The sequence below is a fragment of the Apium graveolens genome, chromosome 7 (assembly GCF_009905375.1).
Source record: "Apium graveolens cultivar Ventura chromosome 7, ASM990537v1, whole genome shotgun sequence".
Lineage (NCBI taxonomy): Eukaryota > Viridiplantae > Streptophyta > Magnoliopsida > Apiales > Apiaceae > Apium > Apium graveolens.
The window spans coordinates 92879561-92903043 of NC_133653.1; the positions used below are offsets into that span (position 1 = coordinate 92879561).

Consider the following 23483-nt stretch of genomic DNA (forward strand, 5'->3'; position numbering starts at 1 on the left):
GTTTCTACAAACCCTATTTAAATTTACAAACAGTTTCCGTGGATTCTCAATGTTCAAGGTACGAGGCTGGCGGCCAACATTGAGTACAAAATATATCATTCTAATATGTACTCGCTTAAATATCACTCCTAATTTGTTCTCACTAAGAGATCGGATTAATTTCTAGAGGAAAGGAAGATAGAAATTCAACAAATGATATAATTTGCTACAGATAGATGGCAAACAGTACACTGATGACCTCTATCTACTCGTCTAGGTTTCTTTGATCTAAACAATTTATAAATTGTACAGGCTTTTATTAACATTGAAATGGTAGATTAAATGAGAGTAAATCTACACGTCTTACATGTAAAATATATATATAGATATATATCTTTTTATTTATAACCTACAGTATTTCACATGTGTTAGCACATTAAGAGTGTTGCATGTAGATATAAAAATTTATGCAACCAGTTACTATAAAGGTAGCCAAAAAACAGAACCCTTTGAGTTCAATATATATAAACTACAAAGTAGAAACTCATTCTAGGTGTCTGAACACTTGTAGTAGGCCCATCAAAGAAATGAACTACTGCGTACCCTAGAGTTCTGTGTAGTAATTCTCTGGTTTGAACCACAATGAGAAGTCAATTCCTTTTTTCTTCAGATTCTCGGTTGCTGGACCAATTCTCTCCAAGAGCTGCATTTAAATACAATGAGATTAAGTGTTCTAATCTTGGCTTAAACATGCACAATGCAACCATACTTGCCACAATTCACTACTATCATTTAGAAAATTGAGCATGACAGGAAGTCAAGTTACCACTACTACCAATTAGACAATCCACCACTGAAACTGTACTTAGGAAAGCCATCGGATAGGGATACAATAACTTTATTGTTGTACTTAATAGTAGATTGTAGTTTTTATCATGTAAAAGAGGTTCATATTTAAAACATACTGCATTTGTCATGTGTGTGTGTTTGTTGGTTATTTGAAAATATAGAGTACGAACATGAAAAGTCCCCCTAAAATGAAAGTTCACAAGAGAAGTCTGAAATCATAAGCAAGAAATTTTTAGGCCTATTTTTCAAGGATTTTAGACTATATTAATGATCTAACTCATAGCTAGAGCAAGAAAAGTCGTCAAACCTTCTCATGCAGCACACCATTAGATACCAAAACAGATCTATCAAATACAGAAAACTTTCCCCCATCCATGCACGAAACTGTCCCACCAGCTTCTTCAACTATCTGCATGTTATGTAAATGCAACAAATACTTGAATATATTAATGAGAAAATCAAATCCTCGTTTTTTCTGTCACAGAATTGCCATCAGTAATTCTGGAAAAAATTAAAATTGACCACATTTTTGCACAGAGTAGTTGGTTGGATACAATAACTTGCTCATCAAATCTCATTACAAGAATAAAAATTCAGAACACATAGGGTTACATGTTGTCGGCTTGATTTCACAAGTTCCTTAAAGTATTCTACTTGGATTCTAATCCCTATAAGGCATTTGTTACAATGCGGCGAACCAAAATAATCTAGAATAAGCAAAAATTCCAGTAAGGGTCACAAGATGTCAACAACAATTGACTACTACGCTGTACAGCTAAATGTTCCAGAGTATTATTCCATCAGTACAGTACTTATAATAAGACCTTAATGCTTTTCTAAGAACTTCATTAGAAAGGTCAGGAAAAGATGTTTGATGAAATATCTACCTGCAGCACATCTTAATATTATGTGAATGTGGTGTCGACAAAGTTGAACCGGAGGTCAATAAAATACACTAGTACAGTGAAATTAAACTACGAGTTACACAAAAAATCTGGACTTTAAGTATTGCAATAATCATCTACTTCAAAATTCACCACAAAAAAAAATTTCACCGGCGTATTCAATTATGATAATGACTTTTTTTTAAACAACTATCCTACCAAAACTCCAGCAGCCATATCCCATGGTTTTAAACGATATTCCCAGTAAGACTCTACAATGCCCAAAGCTACGTGGCACATGTCTACAGCAGCAGCTCCAAGCCTTCTCACACCCTATACATATTAAAGCCACAGGCATCACAATGGAGTGTATGGACGAATATGTTAAGCATGAGATATTACAAAAAAAAGAGAGTTCCTCTTAATGACAGTACAACAGTATGGTTCATACCCTGCTAACATCAGTAAATTCTTTGAATAAATTGATATTAGTAGTCCATGCATCATCGTGTTCATATCCAAAGCCAGTCACCAGGAGGGATCGCTCCACCTATTATGAAATATTACTTCAGAGGGTTGAAAAAAATCCTCAAAATCAGAAGTTAGACAGAAATAATAATATTAAAAGTTGAAACCCACTAACAACCACAGACAAACAAACCATAAGTACACACAAGAAAATAAATTAATAATGTAATACCCCGACTTTTCAGAAAATAATTATACTTAAATATTCAACTAAAACTCCAAATTAAATCCATAATAAGAATAAGTTTCTAGTTTTCCATAAAATTCTAAAATCTGAGACAGAATTAAAATCATCTAAGCTGAAAATAAAGCAAATCCTGAAAATTTGTAAATAATGAGCCAAGGCCCAGCAAGAAAACAATTCTACACTAGTGGATCAAGTACCATAATTTTATAAAACAAAAATCATTTTTCAAAATCCATGTCATAAGATACAAAATTCCACAGCTCGCTAAGGCCACAAATACCTGGTGACACAGTATCAAAAGTTCATAATTTCTGTCAATAATGCGCCCTTTACTAAGGTATCATAGAGTGTGCGCTCCCGAAGGCATCATAAGTAGCACTCCCTAGTAAGGTATCAAAGGCTAGTTACGGAATCATACGCAATTACTAACCGGTTCATAAGTCAGAGTTCACTGTGAATTCTTATTTCTAAAACAAGGTACTTGATCCATAAATTTTAAACGTGCAAAAATATTTAAAAGATTTTAAAATAAAATAAAGTGTGAAGAGTTAACTTACCTTAGCTGCAAAAATGGTGATCCAAAATATTGCCAAAAAAATCCTAAGTTTCAATTAATCAAACCAATTAAAATTAATAAATAATCCATATATAATGGTAAGGCGTAAACAATATTACTTCAATTTTTATATAGGCTATACAGTGCTAAACCATACTAGTTAACAAAGAACATATACCATTTTGATAATTTCGAACAATAAATAAGAAAAAAAGTACTTAATACATTTTAGTACAAAATTATATTTTAGTAACATGCAATTACAAAATCATATAATAGTTTGAAATTAAAAATATATCAATTCAACTAAAACGTAAAATCATGCATCATTGTTCCAAAATAATTGAAATCACATATAAATAATGTATTGCATTTCATGTATAAATCATTAATTAAAAAAATTATTTTCTTATGCATAAAAATCTTAAGACTTTCTAAGTATATATATATAGAGAGAGAAATCCATTTACATAATATTATATTTACTATCTAATATACAAAAAATTTAGTGACATAAGAATGCATATTTAATACAACTATAACTTTGGGAGCACATGAAAATTTATACGACCAATGTCAAAAAAATAAAAACAATAAATATCTTTTAGGAAAGAATATATTAATAATTAATTTGAAAGTAATATCATTGACATATTTGTACAAAGAATGTAAACAAAAACATGCTCTATAAAATAAGGAGAATGATTTAACCATAGCTAAAAAGTAAACACTACATGAGTAGTAATAGTTCAAGTGCATAGTAAAAATATAGAATAATATATAAAACATGTATGTATGCTGAAAAAGAAGAAGTAGAATAAAACATAGCTTGATACTTGATAGAAGATTGATGTGCAAACAAAAATGAACTTGATACAGCTGTATTTATTTAGGAATTAGTTAAAGCCCACTCCTAGGTTTGTGGGTATGAGTAGTTATCACCCCACTAGTTTTGAACTCACGAACACATTATCTTTATAGTATTAGTTTTTGACTAAGTAAAACATCTAAAGATTTAAAAATAAAGTATACTTAATTATATAGAAATTTATAACCAAATAAATTATTTTGTAATGTATTAAATAAAGTCTACATACATAACATGTGAATCATACTATTTTGTAAACTATACATATAAGAAAATATTATTTTTTTATCAAAACAAATAATATAAAATTCCAAAGATAGATATATATTTGTAACGAAAAATAAGGGTTATCACATTCTACCCTCCTTAACAAAATTTGGTCCCCAAATTTAAAAATACCAAAAATATTTAAGATACCAAAAACATATAAGTGTACAAAAGTCAAAAACTATTTAACGAAAGAAAAATAAAAGTAGTTTCTTGAAAATACACGCAGTAAACTCATAACTCACAGGTCTAGCCTAAAAGGCCGTCTACAGGAAGTTAACCTAGGCTCTGATACCAACTGTAATACCCCGACTTTTCAGAAAATAATTATACTTAAATATTCAACTAAAACTCCAAATTAAATCCATAATAAGAATAAGTTTCTAGTTTTCCATAAAATTCTAAAATCCGAGACAGAAATAAAATCATCTAAGCTGAAAATAAAGCAAATCCTCAGAGACGCAGCTCCAATACAAACAGAATCACTTAAATATTATTCCCAAGCAAGCTCAAATCAAGTCCACCTTTAATATGTCCCAAAAGCTAAGCACCTGAAAATTTGTAAGTAATGAGCCAAGGCCCAGCAAGAAAACAATTCTACACTAGTGGATCAAGTATCATTATTTTATAAAACAAAAATCATTTTCCAAAATCCATATGTCATAAGATATAAAATTCCACAGCTCGCTAAGGTCACAAATACCTGGTGACACAGTATCAAAAGTTCATAATTTCTGTCAATAATGAGCCCCTTACTAAGGTATCATAGAGTGTGCGCTCCCGAAGGCATCATAAGTAGCACTCCCTAGTAAGGTATCAAAGGCTAGTTCCGGAACTATACGCAATTACTAACCGGTTCATAAGTCAGAGCACACTGGGAATTCTTATTTCTAAAACAGGGTATTTGATCCATAAATTTTAAACGTGCAAAAATATTTAAAAGATTTCAAAATAAAATAAAGTGTGAGGAGTTAACTTACCTTAGCTGCAAAAATGGTGATCCAAAATATTGCCAAAAAAATCCTATGTTTCAATTAATCAAACCAATTAAAATTAATAAATAATCCATATATAATGGTAAGGCGTAAACAATATTACTTCAATTTTTATATAGGCTATACGGTGCTAAACCATAATAGTTAACAAAGAACATATACCATTTTGATAATTCTGAACAATAAATAAGAAAAGAAAGTACTTAATACACTTTAGTACAAAATTATATTTTAGTAACAAGCAATTTACAAAATCATATAATAGTTTGAAATTAAAAATATGTCAATTCAACTAAAACGTAAAATCATGCATCATTGTTCCAAAATAATTGAAATCACATAGAAATAATGTATTGCATTTCATGTATAAATCATTAATTAAAAAAATTATTTTCTTATGCATAAAAATCTTAAGACTTTCTAAGTATATATATATAGAGAGAGATCCATTTACATAATATTATATTTACTATCTAATATACAAAAAAATTAGTGACATAAGAATGCATATTTAATACAACTATAACTTTGGGAGCACATGAAAATTTATATGACCAATGTCAAAAAAATAAAAACAATAAATATCTTTTAGGAAAGAATATATTAATAATTAATTTGAAAGTAATATCATTGACATATTTGTACAAAGAATGTAAACAAAAACATGCTCTATAAAATAAGGAGAATGATTTAACCATAGCTAAAAAGTAAACACTACATGAGTAGTAATAGTTCAAGTGCATAGTAAAAATATAGAATAATATATAAAACATGTATGTATGCTGAAAAAGAAGAAGTTGAATAAAACATAGCTTGATACTTGATAGAAGATTGATGTGCAAACAAAAATGAACTTGACACAGCTGTATTTATTTAGGAATTAGTTAAAGCCCACTCCTAGGTTTGTGGGTATGGGTAGTTATCACCCCACTAGTTTTGAACTCACGAACACATTATCTTTATAGTAGTAGTTTTTGACTAAGTAAAACATCTAAAGATTTAAAAATAAAGTATACTTAATTATATAGAAATTTATAACCAAATAAATTATTTTGTAATGTATTAAATAAAGTCTACATACATAACATGTGAATCATACTATTTTGTAAACTATACATATAAGAAAATATTATTTTTTTATCAAAACAAATAATATAAAATTCCAAAGATAGATATATATTTGTAACGAAAAATAAGGGTTATCACATTCTACCCTCCTTAACAAAATTTGGTCCCCAAATTTAAAAATACCAAAAATATTTAAGATACCAAAAACATATAAGTGTACAAAAGTCAAAAACTATTTAACGAAAGAAAAATAAAAATAGTTTCTTGAAAATACACGCAGTAAACTCATAACTCACGGGTCTAGCCTAAAAGGCCGTCTACAGGAAGTTAACCTAGGCTCTGATACCAACTGTAATACCCCGACTTTTCAGAAAATAATTATACTTAAATATTCAACTAAAACTCCAAATTAAATCCATAATAAGAATAAGTTTCTAGTTTTCCATAAAATTCTAAAATCCGAGACAGAAATAAAATCATCTAAGCTGAAAATAAAGCAAATCCTGAGAGACGCAGCTCCAATACAAACATAATCACTTAAATATTATTCCCAAGCAAGCTCAAATCAAGTCCACCTTCAATATGTCCCAAAAGCTAAGCACTTGAAAATTTGTAAGTAATGAGCCAAGACCCAGCAAGAAAACAATTCTACACTAGTGGATCAAGTATCATAATTTTATAAAACAAAAATCATTTTCCAAAATCCATATGTCATAAGATATAAAATTCCACAGCTCGCTAAGGTCACAAATACCTGGTGACACAGTATCAAAAGTTCATAATTTCTGTCAATAATGCGCCCCTTACTAAGGTATCATAGAGTGTGCGCTCCCGAAGGCATCATAAGTAGCACTCCCTAGTAAGGTATCAAAGGTTAGTTCCGGAACTATACGCAATTACTAACCGGTTCATAAGTCAGAGCACACTGGGAATTCTTATTTCTAAAACAGGGTATTTGATCCAAAAATTTTAAACGTGCGAAAATATTTAAAAGATTTCAAAATAAAATAAAGTGTGAAGAGTTAACTTACCTTAGCTGCAAAAATGGTGATCCAAAATATTGCCAAAAAAATCCTAAGTTTCAATTAATCAAACCAATTAAAATTAATAAATAATCCATATATAATGGTAAGGCGTAAACAATATTACTTCAATTTTTATATAGGCTATACGGTGTACTAGTTAACAAAGAACATATACCATTTTGATAATTCTGAACAATAAATAAGAAAAGAAAGTACTTAATACACTTTAGTACAAAATTATATTTTAGTAACAAGCAATTTACAAAATCATATAATAGTTTGAAATTAAAAATATGTCAATTCAACTAAAACGTAAAATCATGCATCATTGTTCCAAAATAATTGAAATCACATAGAAATAATGTATTGCATTTCATGTATAAATCATTAATTAAAAAAATTATTTTCTTATGCATAAAAATCTTAAGACTTTCTAAGTATATTTATATAGAGAGATATCCATTTACATAATATTATATTTACTATCTAATATACAAAAAATTTAGTGACATAAGAATGCATATTTAATACAACTATAACTTTGGGAGCACATGAAAATTTATACGACCAATGTCAAAAAAATAAAAACAATAAATATCTTTTAGGAAAGAATATATTAATAATTAATTTGAAAGTAATATCATTGACATATTTGTACAAAGAATGTAAACAAAAACATGCTCTATAAAATAAGGAGAATGATTTAACCATAGCTAAAAAGTAAACACTACATGAGTAGTAATAGTTCAAGTGCATAGTAAAAATATAGAATAATATATAAAACATGTATGTATGCTGAAAAAGAAGAAGTAGAATAAAACATACCTTGATACTTGATAGAAGATTGATGTGCAAACAAAAATGAACTTGATACAGCTGTATTTATTTAGGAATTAGTTAAAACCCACTCCTAGGTTTGTGGGTATGGGTAGTTATCACCCCACTAGTTTTGAACTCACGAACACGTTATCTTTATAGTAGTAGTTTTTGACTAAGTAAAACATCTAAAGATTTAAAAATAAAGTATACTTAATTATATAGAAATTTATAACCAAATAAATTATTTTGTAATGTATTAAATAAAATCTACATACATAACATGTGAATCATACTATTTTGTAAACTATACATAGAAGAAAATATTATTTTTTTATCAAAACAAATAATATAAAATTCCAAAGATAGATATATATTTGTAACGAAAAATAAGGGTTATCACATTCTACCCTCCTTAACAAAATTTGGTCCCCAAATTTAAAAATACCAAAAATATTTAAGGTACCAAAAACATATAATTGTACAAAAGTCAAAAACAATTTAACGAAAGAAAAATAAAAGTAGTTTCTTGAAAATACAGGCAGTAAACTCATAACTCACAGGTCTAGCCTAAAAGGCCGTCTACAGGAAGTTAACCTAGGCTCTGATACCAACTGTAATACCCCGACTATTCAGAAAATAATTATACTTAAATATTCAACTAAAACTCCACATTAAATCCATAATAAGAATAAGTTTCTAGTTTTCCATAAAATTCTAAAATCCGAGACAGAAATAAAATCATCTAAGCTGAAAATAAAGCAAATCCTGAGAGACGCAGCTCCAATACAAACATAATCACTTAAATATTATTCCCAAGCAAGCTCAAATCAAGTTCACCTTTAATATGTCCCAAAAGCTAAGCACCTGAAAATTTGTAAATAATGAGCCAAGGCCCAGCAAGAAAACAATTCTACACTAGTGGATCAAGTATCATTATTTTATAAAACAAAAATCATTTTCCAAAATCCATATGTCATAAGATATAAAATTCCACAGCTCGCTAAGGTCACAAATACCTGGTGACACAGTATCAAAAGTTCATAATTTCTGTCAATAATGCGCCCCTTACTAAGGTATCATAGAGTGTGCGCTCCCGAAGGCATCATAAGTAGCACTCCCTAGTAAGGTATCAAAGGCTAGTTCCGGAACTATACGCAATTACTAACCGGTTCATAAGTCAGAGCACACTGGGAATTCTTATTTCTAAAACAGGGTATTTGATCCATAAATTTTAAACGTGCAAAAATATTTAAAAGATTTCAAAATAAAATAAAGTGTGAAGAGTTAACTTACCTTAGCTGCAAAAATGGTGATCCAAAATATTGCCAAAAAAATCCTAAGTTTCAATTAATCAAACCAATTAAAATTAATAAATAATCCATATATAATGGTAAGGCGTAAACAATATTACTTCAATTTTTATATAGGCATACGGTGCTAAACCATACTAGTTAACAAAGAACATATATCATCTAGTTAACAAAGAACATATACCATTTTGATAATTCTGAACAATAAATAAGAAAAGAAACTACTTAATACACTTTAGTACAAAATTATATTTTAGTAACAAGCAATTTACAAAATCATATAATAGTTTGAAATTAAAAATATGTCAATTCAACTAAAACGTAAAATCATGCATCATTGTTCCAAAATAATTGAAATCACATAGAAATAATGTATTGCATTTCATGTATATATCATTAATTAAAAAAATTATTTTCTTATGCATAAAAATCTTAAGACTTTTTAAGTATATATATGTAGAGAGAGAGATCCATTTACATAATATTATATTTACTATCTAATATACAAAAAATTTAGTAACATAAGAATGCATATTTAATACAACTATAACTTTGGGAGCACATGAAAATTTATACGACCAATGTCAAAAAAATAAAAACAATAAATATCTTTTAGGAAAAAATATATTAATAATTAATTTGAAAGTAATATCATTGACATATTTGTACAAAGAATGTAAACAAAAACATGCTCTATAAAATAAGGAGAATGATTTAACCATAGCTAAAAAGTAAACACTACATGAGTAGTAATAGTTCAAGTGCATAGTAAAAATATAGAATAATATATAAAACATGTATGTATGCTCAAAAAGAAGAAGTAGAATAAAACATACCTTGATACTTGATAGAAGATTGATGTGCAAACAAAAATGAACTTGATACAGCTGTATTTATTTAGGAATTACTTAAAGCCCACTCCTAGGTTTGTGGGTATGGGTAGTTATCACCCCACTAGTTTTGAACTCACGAACACATTATCTTTATTGTAGTAGTTTTTGACTAAGTAAAACATCTAAAGATTTAAAAATAAAGTATACTTAATTATATAGAAATTTATAACCAAATAAATTATTTTGTAATGTATTAAATAAAATCTACATACATAACATGTGAATCATACTATTTTGTAAACTATACATATAAGAAAATATTATTTTTTTATCAAAACAAATAATATAAAATTCCAAAGATAGATATATATTTGTAACGAAAAATAAGGGTTATCACATTCTACCCTCCTTAACAAAATTTGGTCCCCAAATTTAAAAATATCAAAAATATTTAAGATACCAAAAACATATAAGTGTTCAAAAGTCAAAAACTATTTAACGAAAGAAAAATAAAAGTAGTTTCTTGAAAATACACGCAGTAAACTCATAACTCACAGGTCTAGCCTAAAAGGCCGTCTACAGGAAGTTAACCTAGGCTCTGATACCAACTGTAATACCCCGACTTTTCAGAAAATAATTATACTTAAATATTCAACTAAAACTCCAAATTAAATCCATAATAAGAATAAGTTTCTAGTTTTCCATAAAATTCTAAAATCCGAGACAGAAATAAAATCATCTAAGCTGAAAATAAAGCAAATCCTGAGAGACGCAACTCCAATACAAACATAATCACTTAAATATTATTCCCAAGCAAGCTCAAATCAAGTCCACCTTTAATATGTCCCAAAAGCTAAGCACCTGAAAATTTGTAAGTAATGAGCCAAGGCCCAGCAAGAAAACAATTCTACACTAGTGGATCAAGTATCATAATTTTATAAAACAAAAATCATTTTCCAAAATCCATATGTCATAAGATATAAAATTCCACAGCTCGCTAAGGTCACAAATACCTGGTGACACAGTATCAAAAGTTCATAATTTCTGTCAATAATGCGCCCTTTACTAAAGGTATCATAGAGTGTGAGCTCCCGAAGGCATCATAAGTAGCACTCCCTAGTAAGGTATCAAAGGCTAGTTGCGGAACTATACGCAATTACTAACCGGTTTATAAGTCAGAGCACACTGGGAATTCTTATTTCTAAAACAGGGTATTTGATCCATAAATTTTAAACGTGCAAAAATATTTAAAAGATTTCAAAATAAAATAAAGTGTGAAGAGTTAACTTACCTTAGCTGCAAAAATGGTGATCCAAAATATTGCCAAAAAAATCCTAAGTTTCAATTAATCAAACCAATTAAAATTAATAAATAATCCATATATAATGGTAAGGCGTAAACAATATTACTTCAATTTTTATATAGGCTATACGGTGCTAAACCATACTAGTTAACAAAGAACATATACCATTTTGATAATTCTGAACAATAAATAAGAAAAGAAAGTACTTAATACACTTTAGTACAAAATTATATTTTAGTAACATGCAATTTTCAAAATCATATAATAGTTTGAAATTAAAAATATGTCAATTCAACTAAAACGTAAAATCATGCATCATTGTTCCAAAATAATTGAAATCACATATAAATAATGTATTGCATTTCATGTATAAATCATTAATTAAAAAAATTATTTTCTTATGCATAAAAATCTTAAGACTTTCTAAGTATATATATAGAGAGAGATCCATTTACATAATATTATATTTACTATCTAATATACAAAAAATTTAGTGACATAAGAATGCATATTTAATACAACTATAACTTTGGGAGCACATGAAAATTTATACGACCAATGTCAAAAAAATAAAAATAATAAATATCTTTTAGGAAAGAATATATTAATAATTAATTTGAAAGTAATATCATTGACATATTTGTACAAAGAATGTAAACAAAAACATGCTCAATAAAATAAGGAGAATGATTTAACCATAGCTAAAAAGTAAACACTACATGAGTAGTAATAGTTCAAGTGCATAGAAAAAATATAGAATAATATATAAAAAATGTATGTATGCTGAAAAAGAAGAAGTAGAATAAAACATACCTTGATACTTGATAGAAGATTGATGTGCAAACAAAAATGAACTTGATACAGCTGTATTTATTTAGAAATTAGTTAAAGCCCACTCCTAGGTTTGAGGGTATGGGTAGTTATCACCCCACTCGTTTTGAACTCACGTACACATTATCTTTATAGTAGTAGTTTTTGACTTAGTAAAACATCTAAAGATTTAAAAATAAAGTATACTTAATTATATAGATATTTATAACCAAATAAATTATTTTGCAATGCATTAAATAAAATCTACATACATAACATGTGAATCATACTATTTTGTAAACTATACATATAAGAAAATATTATTTTTTTATCAAAACAAATAATATAAAATTCCAAAAGATAGATATATATTTGTAACGAAAAATAAGGGTTATCACAAATAACCCCCGAGACATATACTCACTAAGAGTAACGCAGGTGTAAAAGCATAAAGTCATAGTTATATCACTGATTTATATTCACTTTAGAATATTGACTAATTGAGTAAAATAAGTGCTAGTCATAGTCTCTAATATCTTTATTCCATTGTTTATGCTCTCTACTAACTCTAGAATGTGCAAGAAACCCAAAGAGTAAAAGACTGAGATGATATGCAATAAACAAGGTCAAACCTAACCCCTAATTAGAGATCTGATGATGAAAAATCTACTACACATAAACAATGTACACGGGTAAAAAGCTATCACCTCACCTTGTCGGTTTTACTAACATGAATTGTTTGTCCATTGCAATAAGCACCTCCACCTGGAATCACATTGGAATCACATTGATCATAAAGATAGTTGAAAAGTAAAGGAAAAGAACAAACAGTAAGAGTCCTTGAAAAGAACCTTCTTACCTGCAACGGCAGAAAATGTTCGTGTGTTCCAGCACATGGGACCACCAACAAACTCAACCTACAACCAGAAAGACAAAAAAAATGTAAATTCCAATGTAGTCAACAAATGAAATCCTGTACTCCGATATCATTTCCTCCGTGTTACCCTTGAATAATCACAACACCTAATGAGAACTAGCATTGGCTATAGTTGGCCAGTGAAACCTATGTAGTAAAACAGACTAAGAATTTGAAACTTCGTTTTTATGATGGGAAAAACTTTCCTAAGAGTGTGAATGTTATTCTTAGGAGCTAGCATAAGGTCATTCTGATTCATCTTCAGGCCACAGAATATGTGACAAGGAGATGCAAGAGCTTCATTTTTCCTGTCTTCGTAATATTTGTGCCTACCTAATCGTCTATATAAATAGCATAGAAAAACCTATGTCAGAGTGACGACACACTTGAAGAATTTAAGATGTATACATGAAGACAAAATATTCGTAGTAGACACGTACAAGGAGTTGTCAACCTTTTAGAATAAGAACAAACTTGGCTAATAAAAAATATATGATAAAGACAACAAATATAGCTGACGGGAAGCAACAAAGGGATATCAACATTTTTGAGCATTAATCAAGTGTGTGGATGGCAATGAAGTGTGTGGAACAAGGGAAATAATGTTTTAAGGAATGATTTAAGCATCATAATGGCAAATAAGCACCCGTACAATGTTATGGCTGCAATAAACCTATGTAAACACATACATGGCAGATAATAGAAATATTTTAGACATGCCTAAGGAACACTTCTCTAGCCAAAGGTGTTGGTCCTATAGGTTCCTCTTAAGTCTGTGTGTGTGTGTTAGAAAATAAATACTATTACAAAATATAGAAACGACAGAAACGGATACAAATAACACTGATCTGCGAGAAGTTCGTAGATAAAATGTATGAGATACAGGAAGAATAGCCATGATAATGTTTAAAGGAACAATCAAAGCAACATGTTATTATTCAGAAAAAGTGACTTGCACTAGTAGCAAGGAATTAATGGAGGGTAGCAAGAATTTTAAGGAAGTATCTGGGAAGTAGTGTCATGACCAGACTATCTTTATAAGCACAAACAAATATATTATGATATTATTAACCGCATCAAAGAAAATACTGGTTAAACACAAATCTAGCTGATATTCTGTTCGTGGCCCATTGGCATAACGTTTCACTCAATTTTTTTTTAAAGATTGGTAAAAAAATATGGAATCTGCATCATCAAACTGCTAAAGAGTGACAGTTTGCAAGATATGTTATTTAAGACAGAAGTAAATTACATCTACTAAGAAGGGGCCAAGACCAGAGAAATTATGACTTTAGTAATATCTTTGAACCCCTTTTTATGTAGATCAATGATACTAAGGAAACAAAATAAGAAGCTAATTATAGAATATGTTAGTATTCACCACAGATGCAGCAGCTGGCTTTCCTTTGTATAGAACTCCCACAGAGACAGCAAAACTGGGATAGCCGTGTGCAAAATTTGTTGTCCCGTCTATAATCCAGATGGATAAATTGTTAAGCTTTAACTTAAGTACAACTTAAATATCAAACTTCATAAAACAACAAGCACATATATAGTAGTAGAGAAAAATGTATGATAATGAATATAGATGACGACTTCAGATGACAAAAGAATGTTTCCGAGCGAGAGTAGTGTCTAAAACTGATATATGAGGATTTAGATATAGTCCTAATGGAAAAGGCTCATCTCCCTCACCCATCTACCTCTTAACTAAATTATTGGTTTGATGAACACTTCCCCTCCCCTATATACTTTATAAGGAAAACTTCATAAAGAAGATGAATATTGGTCATAATCTTCTGGGGAAAAAAAGGTAATCAAAAGTTTGCTTAGTTAAGTGCAGACAGAATCCGGAACTTGCACACCCTAATATGAGCGTAGAAGATTACTTTCTAGTAAAACAAGCCAACCCAAAGAGCAATCTGGAAGTTTACAGATGAACCCAAACACAATATTTAATAGCTCAAAACTGAAGAATAGATACAGGTTACAGTGGTGATCAGCATGGCTCTGGATTTGAAAAGGGAATTTCATTATCCTTAAAAAAACAGGAGAAACAATAAAAAGGAAACCAAAACTCTGAAAGCAAACCTAAAGGATCTATGCACCATAGGAAATCAGAGGATGAATCTCCTATAAGCCCTCCTTCCTCCCCAAGAATAAGATGATCACCAAAATTCTTCCTCACGACTTCTAGAATAGCAGCCTCGCTCATTTTATCAGTGCTGCAAGTAAGTTAATACTACAATTAGTGGGTCTTAAGAGAAATTCAAGAAAAGAACTATACTATGGACAGGCAGTGCTATAAACAGACAAGATGAGCCCAAACTCTAGAAGTAGGTCCTGAATTAAAATGAGAGGTGGCGGGTAAGTGATAACATGTTGATCTATATACTTTTTTTTTTATATATCATGATCACGATTCAGACTGAACAAAACAAATTGGACGCTCTGGGAGTCACTTGTGGAACTGAGATCTATCATCTCAAAGTGATACTGATTGGGCCTGTATCCTTATTTTTATTCACATTGTGTATTTCACAGTCTAAGATGATTCTTAGTAAGTGATGAACGTCTATGATCCTTAAAGGTTATAACAAGCCAATCAGTTATAGTATATTCAGAAAGTTACAGCTACAAAACACCTAGAACCGCACCTTCTGTTCTCACCTGCACTAAGATTATATTATCTACAATGCCTGAAATACTGAGCGGAAGTGAAGAGAACAGATATGACAAGTATCTTAACTGAACTTATAGTTAAAAGAGTGTGACTTTTCAGAGCACAGCCAAAGTACTCGAGGCGCCTTTTGAAAACAATGCATATCATTTAAGCATTTTCCATTCTGCTACTTCAACTTACAACCATTGATGTTCAAAATGAGCTACTTGCAGAACGTAAGCAGTAAAATATTATGGAAAGAGTAGTTTTATACTTGTGTATACTGAAAACAGGAAGGTGATTAATAACAACCATGCAGAAACACGTTTTCACGTTGAAAATTGAAATAGAACATGTAAAAGCTGTTACACTTACTCTGTCACAAGATCAGTGAGTCCTTTGTAGGTGATATTTCGAGGTTTATTTACAGCTTCCATCACAACCTGGAAACAACATATGAATGCACTTGAGATACAGAGAAGTATCTGTAAGTAAAAACAAAGTATTCAAATCACCGAAGAGAAGCAAGCATAAAGTGGTACGACCAGAAGTGTAAAATATAATCATATGGTAGAGTAGTAAAATTCATGTCCCTTAAAGGACAAATAAGCGGATTGAACCAAATTCGAGGTTTGACAAAATGAATCCTCTAATATTGGTGTTTGGTAATTAGCTGATTGAAATAGTGGTTCTGAGCCAATCCACCAATTTTCAAAAAAGCTACTTGGAGGAGCTTTTTCAATTAGAGGATTGACATACGTCAAGTTAAAATGCAAACAGCTAATTTAAACATCTATTTACCAAAAAGTTTAATTCAAAACAACTAATTTTAATCTGCTAGTCAAAACAGCTTACTCAAGCGGCTAGTCAAAACAGCTAATTCAATCTGCTACAGCTAACAACTACCCGCTAATTTCTAAAGAGGGCCAAAGCCACAACTAACAATTAATGTGGGAAAAAATAGACAATAAAGAATTTTTCGGGAACTTAAATTCATTAGTAAGTTTGGACACAAATGACGTGTTTGGATAACCAAAAAAAAAATAGATTTGGATTTAATCTAATTCCAACACATTCATATATAAGCATGAATTCGAGAAATTGGAATGACAATTTAAATCATATCATTTGAAGTGAATAGTATGTTCCCAAACACAATTTTTGGAATTTGATATCTTTACAGTCTGTGAAGTTAATTTATAGCACGGCTCATCTTGCACATCATCTTAGCATCACATTTGTCGTTATGATTTTAATTAATAACTGATAGAAAACAGGTCAGACCATAATAAATTAGAAACCGACAAAGCCACACATCTCCGGTACAAACAAAGATGCTTTAGTAGGTTGTCACCTATTTAGATGTAGTAAATCGTTACTTCTTATTCAGTTGTACTCTCAACCTATCTTATTCCATAAAAAAATGAAAACTTCCACAAATCATAAAGTTACAAAGGCGTTTACTTGCCTACCTATAATTTCGCAATGTTATTACTTTTTCTAGTGACTGTTTGAGTACAGTAAGTAGTGACTCACTTGTTTCGTTCTAATATAAAGTGGATCACCTACAAATATTTGGTCTCATTTAAATCACTTGACAGAAAACAAGTTACACTCTATTAACTTTTTGGAAAGTTGGCATTAAAATATTTATTCTCTGTTAATTTTTTTGGTGTAGACTTGACTATGACTTGTCCACATGGCAACGTGATGATGAAATACTAGAAATTAGAAGAAAATATTAACAAATGACTCTTAATTTATCAACACAACCAGACATATACATATATGTGTAGAAAAGAAATCATTTAACACTACTTGAAAACCTAGTCTCCTTCGGAAATAGTAAATAACAATCAATCAATAACTGAAGGGAATTAAAAAAAATACGCCTTTTAACTCGAAAAGGTGATTTTCTACGCGTAATTTCATCAAATTTTGTTACATCTTCGAGTATATCATTATCCATAGGGTTTTAAGATAGTACACAATGAAGAAATAACAAATGAATTTAATTGGAGAAATTTGCAGAAATAAAGGCTGCATTTGATTGAACAGGAAGATAGGTATTTAGAACCCTAAATACCCGAAGTAATGAACATACATATAAGAGGTCGAGATCAAACTAGTCTGGTTATCTTTTTCCCTATCAAATTTAAAATTAAACGAAATGTAACTTAATTTCAAATGATTGATTTAGATGAGACCAAGAACTTTTCAGCTATCCACTTGATACATTAGAACAAAACAAGTAAATACCCTGTAGTAAACTGGAATCCACACATTTAAAATTCAAATTCAAATTCATCTCCTCTTTATTACAGGTTCGAGGTATTGGACAGTTCCAATGAACTTGGAAAAATGAAATCAAATTGCTCGAAAACAATCCTTCCATTAAATAATTTTCTTCACACCGATTTCAATCAAGTTTATACAGTCATCACCTGTGCAACACTAATTCAAAGAAAACCCAGCATACAGCTAACACATATAATTCATAATATCATGAATAACACCTATAAATTTCAAGTCACTAAAAAACAAAAAATATTCAAAATGTGAGATGTGTGGTCACCTCAGAACCAGTCTTAGCAGCAGTTTCGACAACATGAAGAAGATGCTTAGATGGAATAGAGCCAGTTGAAGAAGCACCAATCTTTGAAAACTTGTTCTGATTAGGCACTTCTGATAAAACAGCCCTTGTACAAAATGTTCTTGTTGACTTGGAGCTTTTTAAAGATTGAAACTTTATTGTTAACCCTGATTGAACTGGGTAATGCAATTTTGGATGATTCAATGGTAAAATTGATCTGGGTTTTGTATAGAAAGTAAGTGGAGAAATTGTAGATGAAACTAAACACTTGCCCATTTAGTGTGTGTGTTTTGCTTGGTGTTTGGAACAACTTGTATATATGCAATCTGATTTTAGTGCGTCAGGAGCACACGTTTGAAGAACATATATGCCGGCTAACGGAAACCAATTTAATAAAAACTAGAAACTATTTTTTGAAAATTACAATATTTTAGTTAACAACCGGTATTTTTTGCCCGGCTCCGCGCACGGTCAAATAATTTTTTATTTTAAAAAATATATATGAACTAATTATAATAACAATATTAATATTTACTTGATATGTATTAAATAGATGAGTTTTAACCTTTTATATAATTATCGTAATTACTAACAATCTTTCACTCTTCATTTTCCTCTTAGATCCATTCTACTAGCTTATATAAGACTTGTTTGTACTTTGTTTATGATAGAGAATTATAATTTAATCTCTTTCATTATTATCTAGTTCTTCCTCGATCTCTCTTATATATATTATTTATAACACGTTATCAGCACGATAGTGTAAACAGGTGTTGAAAATCCAAGAAGGATTCCAAAAAACTTTTATTACTTTAATTTGTCCATCAGGTAGGTATACTATTTTTAGTTTACTTTACTTCGCTTGCAATAAGATAATCTTTATGTGCTTATTATGTGCTTGATGCTTGTATATTTTGTATCTGATTCATTATCCATCGAAATTTATTGAGCTCACACTCGTTGTAAAGGTTTTTTTGATTATCTATAATCTTTCTTCTTTGTGTTTTTCCAAAATATACTTATAAATATGTCAAAATCTTTCGGCTGCGGATTACCTACGATAAAAAAAAAATCTGCATTTTTTGTAATCTGATTGTATGATTCCATTACCATATGCTGTAATTTCGATGTCTTAAATATCAAAATATTATCATAATTAGGAGCTAGAATTATAAAGGTAAAAATGGGTGCAACGTGCTAGATGCTACATATACAGTAGATTGCATTTAATGTACCAGTAGATTGAATTTAATGTACCACTATCATGTTATATTGTCATGCGATTTTAAATATTAATGCATATGTGTCTTATTTGCGTATTTTAAATATTGGCCGAATGTGTTTATTATAATTGATTAATTATATTATTTTTATTATAGTAATATAAGAAATGTCGAATTTTACAAAATTTGAGATACAACAGAAATTCATGGGCATGAATTTTTTCTGATTTTTTTTAAATAGCTCTATTTCAACGATCCATTGGCATGAATTGACATTCATGGCCATATTTTTTTCTGCACTTGATTCTAATGCATAAGATGTTTATATGCTCTGATTTATTTTTATGATTACGTTTACTATTTAAATGTTGGTTTTTCAATGAGAATATTTTTATTTGATTTAATATGCTCTACTAACATTTTTCACAATTAATAGCTTAGAAAAATGTCAAATTTTACCAAACTTGAATTTGAGGCCCTTGATATCACCGGGTATAATTATTTATCATGGATATTAGATATTGAAATCCACTTGGCTGCACAAGATCTTCGAAATACAATAAAATAGGAAAATCAAGAATTTGAGTCAAACCGCGCAAAACCTATGATTTTTATTCGCCGCCATCTCCATGAAGGACTTAAAACTGAATATCTTACCGTAAATGATCCACTAGAATTACGAAAAAAATTAAAAGATAGATATGATCACCAAAAGACTGTGATTCTTCCAAAAGCTCGCTACGATTGGATGCATTTGAGGCTGCAAGATTTAGAACCGTCAATGAATATAATTCCGCACTTTTTAAAATTATTTCTCAACTAAAATTATGCGGAGAAAAAATCACTGATGAGGATATGTTAGAAAAAACTTACTCTACTTTTCATGCCTCAAATGTACTCCTCCAGCAACAATTCGTGAAAAAGGTTTTACAAAATATTCAGATTTAATTTATTGTCTTCTTGTTGCTGAATAAAATAATAAGTTTTTGATGAAGAATCATGAGTCTCGCCCAACTAGATCTAGCCATTTTCCTGAAGTGAATGTGGCAACATATAATTATGGGCGTGGTCGAGGTCGTGGACATGGAGCATATGGACGTGGTTCTTAAGTCCAAAAGCACCCCTTTTTCAAGTTCGATAAGTCTAATGCCAACTAGAAGTTGGAGAAAAATATGGACAAAGAGAAAAAGAAAAAGACCATTGAAAATGAATGTTACAGATATGGAATGATGGGTCATTGGTCGCGTACCTGTCGTATGCCAAAATATTTGGTTAATCTTTATAATGCCTCTTTGAAAAATATTGAAACTAATTTCATTGAAGAAGTTGATCCTTTGGGAATTTCCTATCTTGAAGCCCACCTTGGAGGTGAAGACCAAGTTGATCCTTCGAACCTTACACATAAGGAAGTTGGTGATTTCTTTGATGATGGTGATGCGGAGATGGCCAAATCTGGCGGAGACAATAATTAAGTCATATATTGAACATCTTGCTTTATTTATTTAAATATTAAAATGTTTATGTTTGAGCACTTAAGTGGTTGGTTTATGTTTGCTATATTATGTTTATATTTGCTATGAAATTTTTGAGATAGTCAAAATTTTATATATTATGATTTTATCCTAAATGATATAATCTCCCTGGTGGATGGATCAATATAAAGAATAGTGTGATATTTGGGTATAATAGAATTTAGTTGAATAAATATATATTAAATAGTGTCCTGCAGATACAGTATTATGAAATTGGTTTGTTACAATCATAAGTTGATATTGTGACTAATTTAATAAAATTTGAATTATTGGTAGAAATATTATGTATTGAAACAACTCCTAGCGCAAAAGAGTAGCCGCTGCATTTCTTAAAGTATATAATTATATATGACAAATTAGAAAATCAAAGGATATTGATCATGCATGTAGCAATAGTCATGATATTATAAACACTTTTGATCGTATTCTTACCATGTGTATAAGAAATATTTCTCTTAAATGAGATATAGATTACTAATATCAATTCCTGATATGAGTCATTCAAGGGGGAGCATTATATAAAATGTCTCATTATATATTTTTCTAAATATAAGGCTCCTAAAGAGCATGTACATTTTATCATATTATTCTTAAATACATTTTACCCAAAAAGGTATGTATATTATTGATGTAATTGTACTCTCCCAAATAATTGAAGAATATTTTTTTATAAAATTACTGAAATTGATTTTGAAGTAAATTAGAAGTTTACTGATAACTTTATAGCTGGACATTACCAGCCAAGCCATCAATTTAATAAAGATGCGAACAATAATTGAAATTTATATGAACTTTTGTTGAAGAATCTTTAGATTCTTCTCAGTAATAAATATGATATTTGCTTGTAAGGCATAATTAAAATTTTTTGAGTATTTTGTATTGATTCGCATCATATAAACAAGTTTTCATATTTCCTCCCTGTCAAAAACAAATTATTTGGTCATCATAGATTTTCCACCACGATAGTAAGATCGATTCCACCATTGGATATATATTGGAATCATTAGTGTATTTCTTTATGACTTGATTGAAATCAGGGGGAGAAAATAAATAGTTGGTGAATATTTTTATAAGAATGAAATATTGTTGCCTCATCTTGATCCTAAAAAAGAGATGTTAATATGAACCAGAAGTTCATAAGATAATTCATTTATATATTTGATGACCATAAATAGTGACCGTGTCACATACACCGACTACATATGCCCCAATAATATTAATAGAATGACAACCTCAAGCTACTACTATGTCTAAAGAACGCCTAAATTGTGATAAGCAAGTTGGTTCATATCTTATATAAGAAAAAAAAGTGAAAAGGAGCAATAATTGATGATGGCTAGATTGAGAAATCAATAAAATTTGGATCTCAGAAAGAGAATATATACATGACAAATTAGAGAGAATAAAAGTAATGAAAAATATTGAGATCTCGATATATTATGTCTTGTCCAGAATAAAGTGGAACCATTGATCAAATCGTCGTCGATAATATTTATAAAACTTGAGGTTATTTATAATAATGAGGATCATGAAGCATAATATGTTAGAAAATATATTGAAATGGGCCAAAAAATAAAGGATATAATTGAGGCAATTATAAAGAAAATTTATTTGGACTAGTAATCCTTCCACACCTAAAGTTGTGCAAATAGTGTGCACTATGAATCATTTTTCTCTTAAAATAGAGAAATTTTCTTTTTGAAACTGCACTTCACACACCTAAAGGTGTCAAGTCGGTGGGATATAGATGGTTATTTGTGTGAAATAAAATAAAATTTCAAAATTTATGAATGTAAAGCTCAGATAATCGTAGATGACCTTATATAGGTTATGAAGAGAAAGAGTATCTTGTGGTGGATACGATTATTTGATTGTTAAATAATCTCACCATAAGTGAGTGATTTAATTTAAGTTCTATATATGACTCACTTGACAATGATTATCCCGGAAAGATCTTAACTGCCGGAAGCAGTCCAAAAAATTCTCGAGAACGTACCCTCCTCAAATGAAAAAGGGGATTTGGACCAGAAGTCCGACGTAAAATTATTTCACAAAATACATGTTATAAATGTATACCGAATTATAAGGACAACCCTTAAAGTTTCTGGTCAGAGCAGATGGAAACTAAAATGTGTTTCTAGTTAACATTGAATTGAGTTGCACCTAATAATAAAAACACTTCATACTATATTATGTGATAAAGTGTTTCTTGGTATATATATTAAGAAGAATTACTCTTGGATAAATGATAATTTTATTTAATCTCCACTAGCCTA

General features: G+C 29.7%; 1 protein-coding gene across 3 annotated transcripts; it reads right to left on the reverse strand.

The window, feature by feature from the left end:
* Positions 1–347: 347 nt before the first annotated feature.
* Positions 348–18814, reverse strand: LOC141675135 (phosphatase IMPL1, chloroplastic). Of its 3 annotated transcripts, XM_074481850.1 has the most exons (11): positions 18435–18807; positions 16235–16302; positions 15289–15422; positions 14579–14667; positions 13141–13198; positions 12994–13046; positions 11003–11029; positions 2164–2262; positions 1932–2045; positions 1136–1237; positions 348–682 (listed from the first exon to the last, which is right to left on the reverse strand). In XM_074481850.1, the coding sequence occupies exons 1-11, from the start codon at positions 18726–18728 to the stop codon at positions 584–586; spliced, it is 1137 nt and encodes a 378-aa protein (XP_074337951.1). In that variant the 5' UTR covers positions 18729–18807; the 3' UTR covers positions 348–583. The 3 variants fall into 3 exon arrangements, with proteins under 3 accessions (XP_074337951.1, XP_074337952.1, XP_074337954.1); XM_074481851.1 differs by lacking the exon at positions 11003–11029 and having other exon boundaries at positions 18435–18805; XM_074481853.1 differs by lacking the exons at positions 348–682; positions 1136–1237; positions 1932–2045; positions 2164–2262; positions 11003–11029 and adding an exon at positions 12116–12335 and having other exon boundaries at positions 18435–18814.
* Positions 18815–23483: the final 4669 nt, after the last annotated feature.

Bases quoted from the DNA above. Each gene is read 5' to 3' on its own strand.
- LOC141675135 (XM_074481850.1), bottom strand. From the start codon at position 18,728: ATGGGCAAGTGTTTAGTTTCATCTACAATTTCTCCACTTACTTTCTAT. The intron at 2,046-2,163 runs GTATGAACCATA...TAATATGTATAG, and splicing joins AATTTACTGATGTTAGCAGG to GGTGTGAGAAGGCTTGGAGC. The intron at 683-1,135 runs GTTTGACGACTT...ATTTAAATGCAG, and splicing joins ATGGTGTGCTGCATGAGAAG to CTCTTGGAGAGAATTGGTCC.